Below are 11,130 nucleotides of genomic sequence, written 5' to 3'. Positions count from 1 at the left end.
ACAATAAGTAGATTTGAGTTAATATTTATTTTTTATTGTAATATATAGGTCCTTTAAAAATACGATCCAATTATAGGGACATACTGAACGAGAAGGTTATCTAGCCCAACTATTTGAGCTATTACCTAGTTATTTTAGTTTCATTTTATTTGCACATTTATCAATTTAATTCATATAAAATTAATTATTTATTCATGTTAATTATGCCAACGGGGCAAAGTTCATTTTTCTAACCAAATATTACTAAAAATTATATCAGTACAATCATTTGTTTCACAATACGTGGGTACATTAAAAATGAATGAACAATAAAAACTGTAGCAGCGCCGTTATCCCGTTGAATTGTCGAGACTTAAATCCTTGGAAGCAATTCATTGAAGACTGAATTGTAAACAAAGACGGTCCAAAGTTCAAACACAGTGATGCTTGCTAATAAAACTTTAGATATCGATTTTAAAATCGATCAAACAAATTTTAACAGTAGTCAAACTGACTGTTTTCAAATTTGGAATTAGAAAAAAAAGAGTTACGTTTTTTTTAATGATGAATAATTAATTAAAATGCGGTGCATTGTATCGATACAAAAATAATAAAAAATAACACATTGTTTCAGCTTTAATTCTCGAACGTAAAAAGCTTAATAATCTAAATATCTTTTTTATTATAGAAAAATATAATTGATTATCGAAATTAATTTTGTTGACTGGCTTTTTGTACTTTTTTTGATATTATTTTATTTATAAATAAATTCGGCAAACATATAAAAAACTAAATAATAATTATTATACAATTGTTAGAAACGTGCTACCAAATGAATTCTAACAAACGACAATAGTAAACACAATAGTCATTATGTATTCATAATTACCATATTTTAATTAAATAATAAATGACGTGTTATCGTTTTAATAGTATCCCTCCCTACATATAGTAAACTTTAGCGACGAACAAAAAATCGACACATTTGTGATTTATACACACTAGTGAGCGGACATCACTATCAACGTATACGCAGCGCGCGACGCTCGCATTGCCTACCCGCGTGAGAGAACGTTCACACCGCAACATCTGTAAATAAATAAAGATTTTTTTAAGCAAAATGCTCAGTGCAGTGTAACGGTGTTAGTTGGATATCCCGTGAATTTAAAACTCAGTGAAAATGTCTAAAACAGTTTTGGCTCGTCAGTGCTTGTAAGTACTATAACATTTTTTTTTTATTTTAAAAATAAACTAAAATAAAATGACAAACAAAATATAGAATTGTAAGTTGTGACGTATGCGCGGCCAGTTATTTTGCGCATGACCTTAAAATTCGCACGTTTCGTACTTAGATTAGAATACATTAACATACATATAAAACCTACGTCTGCATAAATATATTTAAATATTAATCTTTTCAAAATACTAAATACAATTTTTCTAACGTATAATATTACCTTATTGACCTACTTAAGTAATTTAAAAAATAAATATTTTATCTTATTTCGAAATACGAATGCAATGAATATAAAAATATGTAAATTTACTAAAAAATCGTTATACATATTATATGCCTTCTAAGTATTCAAGTCGGTTAAATTATCATCTTTAATTTATATATTTCAATATTTTATAAACATGCATGTAAATTAAAAAAAAAATGTGATGACAAAAACAATCTTGACATTTTAAGTTACGATAATTTTACATTGCTTTTTTTTAGTTACGAAAAAAAAATTACATTGCTTTTTTATCTGTATTCTTTACATAATAACTTACCTTATATATTGCTAAACGATTTTTATATTAATTCCTGTAAATTGTCATATAGGTACTGCGATTGTTTATAATTAAACACTGGAATGTGGTTCATGTAAATTGCATACATATCTCTTGCTTTGTTTACGTCATAGAGAAGAATAAACAATTTTATTTCTTTATTTAAAATAATAACTGAAATATTTTGGTTGTTTGTAAATTGTATATTTTACTTAATCAATTGTGTCACGTTGTAATACTACCGATGTGCATAACTAATATGTCAATGAACTTTCCGACTTAACTGGATTTGTCCTTAATATATTTATTTTAAAAATAACTCACAGTATTTGTTATAAGTTCAAGTGCTGTAAGGTAATAATATTGAATGTTTTATTTAATAGAAAAAATCTCGCCCTAATTAGTCAGGGAACTAATTACGTTTACGTATTTAAAGAATTTTCAACTGTGCTCAAAGTAGAATATTGTATATTTTATTATTTTAGGGAACAATTATAAGATACAAAAGAATATTTTACATCTAGATATTTATTATACGCAAATTAAAATTAATAATAGAATTGCTAGCAGCATTTTCCCTTGCATCGCAATCTCGATTTTCTGAACTAGAAATAAACACTTTTAGACAATAATTAATGTTTCCACATACCAATAGGTATGCAGCTGGGAACAATAGTATGGTTGGAACACAGATTGGTAAAAATACCAAGAAGGCTTTTCCGCCACGGTTCTCTTAATAATTCACCACGCCATAATTATAGATAACACCATCATTCACCACCATCGTTCCTGCTCTTTTTTTGGCTCCGCGTAATTAGTCGTAATGATAACAAGACACCTGATGGGCTGACACTAGTAAGGTGAAACGATGACTGGGGCCGTCTTATATCAGGGAAACAGTGTTAAATACCCGAGCCATCGCTGAAAATGCTGAAGTGAACAAACGGTGCAAAATATTATATAGTTCTTATTATAAATATTTCATTTATTCCATTTTGTAGTTGAAACACTTGGACCTTGGAATAGTATTGCAATAATCTTTATTAACAGTTAGACGCAGATAATAAAAGTGAAAATAATAATAATAATAATAATTGAATAAAATAAACATTCATTAAATTAAAATAAATGTATTATACAAGTATGTAAATAAAGTTTACGTAACATTGCAATAAAAGTTACGGGTTCGGTGCAAACGAAATCATATAATGAACAATACTATCAGCGTACGCAAGCCTTCCCTTCGAGACGTTCGCACGTGTAAAACTATATGAAGTAACCGCGCAATATTTATATTTCCATATCATTTTTTACGAAAGAAAAACTTTTAATAAATAACCCGAGACCGGGCCGGCTTTTGTGAAATTACCCAATAAAAGTCTGGATGAGTTTTATTGGGTATGAATTGATGACGATCTTCGAGACTTATAGAAGACGTCACGGTATCTTACTATTATCGTTATCTAATAGCCCAGAGCGGAAACATTCATCTGCGGCCTCTCCCATGCTTGGCCCTACAACCCGGGCAGTTCTCATATGTAGCCCAAGCTATCTTCAACATTCCATTTATTTTTTCTTGCATTTGTTCTTAAAATTAAATCGGCGCGGTCACGCGTGACTAATTTCTGTCCGACCAACTAAGATCGCGTGTATAGATGTTAAATATAAGCCTAATAGGGTTTGATGTACAGCAACTTTTTTTATCAAACTTACAAAGCTTGTTAATATTTTATACCATAACAACTAATCTTGACAAATTAAAAATAATATATACAGTACTCATGTTAATGTACATAAAACTTTATTACCAACAATATAAAACACATAATGTATCAACACGCAATCTTAAACGATATACGTTTAATTGTTTTTTCTTTTGTCCTTGAACTTGGCTGCATCAGACTTCGTATCGAGTTAGCATTCATTATGGACCACATTCTACGCAGTACACGTTCTTATAAAATCTGTCAAATGAATTTCAACCTTAATCAATTGCAATACAGTATAATGAAAAGTATTAATTGGCAAAGCAATGCGCTTTTAAACTGGCTTCCGAAATAAAAACATTAAAATTAATTCGAACAATAGCATGCTTGGCATATTAAAGTAAATATTGACTCCGAGTTTTTTAATCGCTTCCATTTATGTAACGGTATTATTACTCGATACTATTTATTTATAAAACCTTTATTAATTATATCTTTGATCTGCTGCACCTACGACTTTGCATGGTTAATCTTTTTTTTTTTTCAATTGTATGGTAAACGCTTTTTAACATTTATCCCACGCTGTCAGGTTGCTGGCTGTTATTTTGACAAATATTTGGAAAAAGTACATACTATTTACTATAAAATATAATAAATATAAGCTTTATAAATTACTTTATTAATAAAATATACTAATTAATATTTCGAAAATCAAAAGATCATTAAATTGAAAAAAAATCTCGATCGTAAAACATGACTCTATGCTTAACTTTATGATTCGTGCAGTATTTATGGTTGTTGTTTTTTTTTAAATGTATGTCTGTGTATAATAAAATAATTTATACGCCTTAATTATTCCTTATATTTAAAATATTTTAATTACTTTATTTACTTCCTTATAATCAAAAAAGTTTGTTACTACTAATAACTCAATAATTTTATATTCTTTGCCTTATTTATTAACTGCGCCCTTTTATTAAAAAAATAATCTATAGTCATACTATTCTTTCTGTAACTGTTTTTATTTTATTTATTAAGATAGACGTGCAAATAGGCCATCTCATGGGTACTTAACTCTACAAATAGACATTGGCGAAGTAAAAAATATTAACCTGTTCTGCACCATTAATGCGCCAACCCTGGGAACTAAGACGAGTTATGTCTCATGTGCGTGTTATAATGCTTACTCATCTTTCAAACCTAAACATAACAATGCAAGAATAAGTAGAAGAGACAAGACGACCTTGAGCAAAGTTATCAACCAATAAAAAACGTTGTTAGTTTCTTGCTCGGTATCTATCAAATTTCTGAATTTTATTATAAGTTCAATTTCGAGTCAAAATAAAACACAAAATTAATCAAAATAAATATTTTAATTTAAACGGAAACAACCAATTGAGATACTAAATTATTTGTAGAATATAGTTTTGAGATTTATTAAAATATCGGTCGGTAAAACTCGGTAACATATAAGTAACAAGAAAACTACTCGGTAGACGTTATTTTCTACGTATTATATATTTAAATCTTCTCTGAAATGCCTTCTCCCTCTGATATAAACTTTACGTGTATTGGCTTAGTTTTTTCATTTAGGTAATACAAAAATAAACGTCTCCTCTCTTATTTTAGCAGACTACAATTTTAAATACTTCATCTGACTGTAATTATTATATTTATATGTAAATAAGCGTTAAATAAAATGATACGGTAAAACATCGTGCCGAAGCATTGTAGAAATTCCTAAATAAATTTATCTATCAATCTGCAGAGGACCAGCGAACTTATCTGCGGATACGAATAACGTTTTTATTAATGACAATCGAATAAATCCCATTCATCTTGCTTATAAAATGTAAAGATGTACGATTAATTACGCGAATTTATATTTTTCTGTGTTTTTTTATTTTATATGGCTCTGTTGTTTTTTTTTTAAATTTAAAATGCGCCTTATTCAACATATACAGATACATTGATAGATAATGTAACATCTGACTCACAAATCTATATTTTTTATATAACCCACGCACTTATTTACTTCATAATTTTACTAGCTGTCCGTTGGGTATTACTTAGATAAGAGATCCTCTCTTGTCTACGCAATGTAAAATACGGGGTTAAAATACCCTATAACCATCTAAGGACAGTTCCGCGTTGATTGGTCATAGTCTCATACCAAGACGTCCCGTATGTTTTAACGTGATCGATAAACAAAGAAAATATATATTTAGATTATTCGTTTTGTTTACATTCTGGAACAGACACTTGTTATTGTGACATTGTGTTCTCTCTCAAAAATCATCATATTTTACATTGAATTTAAAAAAAATAAAAAGAAAAACCTACTACAAAATAAAAGCAAAAACGTTGACATCTAATAACGGAAATAACAGAGTACGCTAGTAATTTACTTAATTGCTGTGTTAATTGTAGAATAACTTCAATTATTCAACATTACTGTCTAACCTAAGGCATCATTAATGTCAATATAAATATATACACACAAGCTATGATCCTGATATATTTTTTCCAGAGGGATGAATTATGTTAAAGCTAAAATAGGTTATTGAATATATTGTCTTTTTTAAAAACCTCTGATTAAATTTTATTATGATAAATCGCACTATTATAATGTCATTAAATCTCTACATAAATATTAACTTAGTAATAAAATATTTAAATAAATAATAACTTGAATAATTGTCAAAAAGTGTCATTCATTGTTAATAATACAATACGTGGAATCTAAGTTAAGAGTCTGTAGTTAATGTGAAGAAACAGTATAAGGTTGCTCAGAAAATCGTATTCAATTAGACCGAAAACAAAGTCAGTCTAAACGCCGATACTCCAGAGCAAAGCCTAACTTCTGACCGGCAAACATAGATTACGCCGTATTTTATCTATAGAATCACAAAAATCGCACGAAAAAATCTAATATATATTCTCATATTCGGATTAAAACTCGACCAACTTCGTAAAATAATGCCTTTGACGGATTTAGAATGTTTGTTTAATACAAATAATCTTATATACTAGTACAATCAATAATAATACTTGACATACATTAAACAAGGTCGAACCAAAAATAGCTTTTATTTATACTCGAAATAGTATTAAAAATAAAGTCGAAATGTGAACTGTCTAATACCGACATCAGAAGCGCTATTCATTATTAACAGTTAAACGATTTCCGAAATGCGGTCCAAGGAAACACACGCGAGTGCAATTAGAGCCTCAGTTATTTACTTTTATTTATATCTACTAACAATTCAAGTTAATATGATTATTATTTTATAGGACCGTTTTTTATCTACCTGATAGTAATCACCACCGCCTATAGACATTGGCGCTGTAAGAAATATTAACAAATCCTTTCAATTCAAATCAAATCAAATTCCTTTATTCATTATAGAAGGATAATACACTTAGTTATTAATCGTCAAATTAAACAGCACCGATTCAGAAAAGAAAGTTACCTGACTATGAGACTACTTTTGTCAATTTTATTATTTAGAAACATTCAATTTGAAAAGAAATAGCCACAGACTAAATCACCAATGCGCCACCAACCACGGGAACTAAGATGTTATGTGCCATTGTGCCTATAGTTATACTGGCTCATTCAGCCGTCAAATCGGAACACAATAATACTAACTATTGCTGTTTGGCAGTAGAATATCTGATGAGAACCTACCCAGGCTTGCACAAAGCTATACCATCAAGTGAAACAGTGTATTTTCATATTTCATTATGTTTAAAATTAACTTGTGCAAAACGCATTAGCTTGTCATTTGAAGCGTAATTTCGTTATTTAGGAGCGAACTAAGAATGGATTTTAATAATATTGATTTTAAGGGGATATCGGACATTTATCAACCGTATCGAAACGCATTGTTAAAAGTGTGACTCTTTCAGTCTAGCTTATTAAAACTAATAAATATTGTCATAAACGCTTTTGGGATTATACAAGCGTATTATAGATATACCGCAATTCTAAATTATTTTAAACACCGCATGAAAATCCACGTCTGAAAGTTCTAGCTAAGTTTCGTTACAACGTAGCATAAGCTCTTATCTGCTCGTGTTAAGTATGATTGGAGCTGATTGAGCCTCGAAGCTTATTCCATTACGCTACTATAGCTCCATGAGCTTGGTTTAGTATGAATGTAAAATTGTATAGGACAAAATTAAGTTTCCCTGCTATGTTTATAGATCTATTTAGGTGGTGCGCCCTTCCACGATAAATTATCAGCGTGAATTTGTACGAGTGATGCGTGTTCTTACAGTTTTTCTTTGTGTGCATGAGCCTATTGTAAGAATAAAGAGACCAAAATTAATACAAATTAGGTTATATTTCATAATGCATGCCGATAATTTAACGTGGAATGGTGCGCCTTCGCGGCTGAACAGTTCTATACCTTATATTAAGACATACAATACAATCCAATAACGATTAATGATTAAATAATCGATTAACAAAATAAATACAATCGATAAATATATATGACGGATAGAGTTAAATCAGTTTTAATTAAAATTAACGTTTAAGCAGCAACGTTTAATAAAAAATATAAGGCCGTAAAGATTTACGCTTTTTTTTTCATACATTCGATAAGTCCATACATCGATTATTTTGTTCTTCTACAATCGAATAAATCAATCAGTAAATGGATTTTTAAAAATGGAAAATCATCCTGGAAGAATATGCAATAACATTGTTTAACATGTAAATGCAAAGGTAACTCTGTTACGCTATCACGGCCACTGACAAACTATTGGACTGGATTTTATGAAATTTGGTATTAAGCCGGCTTATATCCCAAGGAAGAACCTAGGCTACTTTATACCTAAGACTTGACAACTAAGGCTTAAAACTATATACGTAAATGTAAAAAACATAATTATATTTCGCACGTGACTGGAAATGAATTAACTTTAAAGTGTATTTCATCCACAGTATTCCCCGTCCATCCCGACGGCAAATCTCGTCGACGTCGGCTCCAAGAACCTCAACGTCACCCCAGCGTCGAAATGTAGCCGCACCAGCTCTTTCAACCACTTATAAGAAATTCAGTGAGATACCTGGACCCCTGGCTCTGCCCATCATGCGACACCATGCTCACGTTTTACCAAGAATCGGTGAGCATCTTAATGACTTTATTATTAAATCATCTTACGCCTCAAACACATTGCAAAAACATATTTGCTAATAATAGGTATAGAAATAGTTACGTTTGTATATAGTATGTACATCTCTTTTAAATATATTAATTTATGATGTAATACTTAGTTTTCTACAAAATATTTTAATGCTTTTTATGCCATTGTATTTATTATTGATATAATCTTGATTTCTCTTCGCATTTTAAAGCATTTGAATTTAATTACTTTTATCAAGCAATTTGAAATATTTGAATTTGGTTAGAAGTCATTTAAATTGTTAGTACATAATTTACCAATCCTTTTATAGAAGCCAATAATTATAGAACGCACTTCCAGACACGCCGGGTAAACATTCCGACGGTTAAAACTCAACTAAAATAATTGAGCAACTCAAACACCATTCCATTATTGTACTACTGGGATATCGATTTTAATTGAGTAATATTTAACATTCAGCAAATAAAATGTAAGAAAATTTATTGAATCAATTTTTGTTGTCAAACGTCTAATGAAACGATACGAATCGCTTTCATTGTAGCGTTTGATCCCACAAATCGCATGTCAGTCAATTTTGAAAACGACTTTATTAATGACAGACAACAAAAGACATTTTAAACAAATATTTTACTTTGAGTCTGAAAATGTAATAAAATATGTAAACATATAAAAACTCCTTTAAACTGCAAACTTTTTGCGCAAACCTCCGCAGACACAATTGCATTCATCAATACTATTCTAGATGTACGCTCTCGCCGTCCAAAAATAACTCGCCAACATGAATTTAGAGAAAGTTGCACCAGTGATCAGTTGGTACTTCAAGTTTAAAACCGGTTTCCATATAGACTTCCATTATCTAGACTCGACGAAGCCTCGAATTAATGACCGATTGTTATCTAAAAACCTAAAACGTCCAATGATTGCTTCGAATTTTTCAAACATCACTTTTACTGATTGATGTTTTAAATGGATTTTGTTTTATCTAACTATAATCTATAAATATAGTCCAATTATTCGTACATTTTTCATAAAAAATTCAATTCAAACTACGTAACAATTAAACATAAGTATGTAATAATACTTCATAATAACAACTTATTGTAACATTAAGAACTTTTTCATTTCCTTTTTTTTTTTCATAATTATTTAATATTAATTGTGACTATTTAAATTCTAAATCAAAATATTTACATGGTTTTTCAGGTTTTATTATAATAGCATAGAATTATAAGAGTAGACACACAAAGGTAATATTTATCCGTAAATCTATTTCATTATACAAAGCAACGAAAGAATAATAATCTTAGTATTAATAAAGAGACATATCCACAGATATTAAATAAAAACATAATTATAATATTTTAATTGTCAATTATCTCCCTGCTATTACATTTCAAAGGGTAACTTAATATATTCTGATTAATGCGACGAAGCCTTCGTTGACATCTATAATTTAAATAAATTATTACAAATCTATGTATGACGACGCGATATAAATTTATTTGATTAATTTTGATCAATTTTGTGTTGCTGTAGAAACGTTGTTACGTTTGCTAATTTCTATTCTTTATTTGTATTAAAACAAAACAAACGCTAAAATCGATTGTCTCAAAAATTATCTATCAAATTTGTTTTTAAATTTTATACAATGACAAATTTCATAGTTTCACTATACGAAGTACACAAACACAAAAATACACAAACTAAATACGAAATGAATTAACTGCAATTAAACCCATCTGTGGTGTTTGCCCGGGCTTTAAACTTCGGTTAGGAATCACGTGTTATAACCACAGCGACGTCTTGAATCTAGACGATAAGTGGACTTGGTTATGCTCTAGAATGTAGACTATAAGGATTTACATATCAAGCCGAGATAGCTGAGTGGTTAAAACGCGTGAATCTTAAACGACGATTGCTTACCCCACTAAATTTCCATCTATTTAATTTGTGTTTATAATTTGTCTCGTACTTGGTGGTGAAGGTAAACATCGTGAGGTAACCTGCATGTGTCTGATTTTAATAAAATACTTCTACGTGGCTATCCACCAGCCTGTATGGAACAGAGTGGAATAAGTTCCAAATCTTCTCCACAGAGGGAGGTCTTAGACCAACAGTAGGCCATTTAGAGAATATCACTGGGGCTGTTATAGTTTTATCTATATAAATTAATATAACGATTTGTACATTTGATTTCACATCATCGAATAGGTATTTACACCGTATTGTGACAAACGTGGGTGCAGTATCATGTGTCCCTACTGATAATTCAATCGAGCTACAAGCGGATGGGAGCGCTTATTATCAATCAAACGAATATGTTTCAGACGCGCATTGAATCAAAAATATACTTCATTCAAATACTCTGTTACGAACACTTCATAATCGTCATTTGTACAGAATAAATTTAGATATATCCACCGTTTTGGAATCTACATAGATTATAACGAGAAGAACGGGCATTGAACTCAATAGTTAGTCTCTTCATCAATCATATGCAAGTTATTTT

The 11,130-nt window shown here is 29.8% G+C and overlaps 1 protein-coding gene across 1 annotated transcript in view; it reads left to right on the top strand.

Moving 5' to 3' along the window:
• The first annotated feature begins 943 nt into the window (after positions 1-943).
• Positions 944-11,130, top strand: part of LOC113397969 (probable cytochrome P450 49a1) — a 29,713-nt gene continuing 19,526 nt past the window's right edge. The window contains exons 1-2 of the mRNA XM_026636507.2: positions 944-1,191; positions 8,419-8,600. Of these exons, the coding sequence (XP_026492292.2) occupies positions 1,160-1,191; positions 8,419-8,600 (214 nt within the window). The 5' untranslated portion in view covers positions 944-1,159. The remainder of the gene's footprint in view (positions 1,192-8,418; positions 8,601-11,130) is intronic.

This window comes from Vanessa tameamea, chromosome 13 (genome assembly GCF_037043105.1).
Source record: "Vanessa tameamea isolate UH-Manoa-2023 chromosome 13, ilVanTame1 primary haplotype, whole genome shotgun sequence".
Lineage (NCBI taxonomy): Eukaryota > Metazoa > Arthropoda > Insecta > Lepidoptera > Nymphalidae > Vanessa > Vanessa tameamea.
Note: the sequence above shows the minus strand (reverse complement) of the source record. Positions and strands in the feature narration are given on the sequence as shown.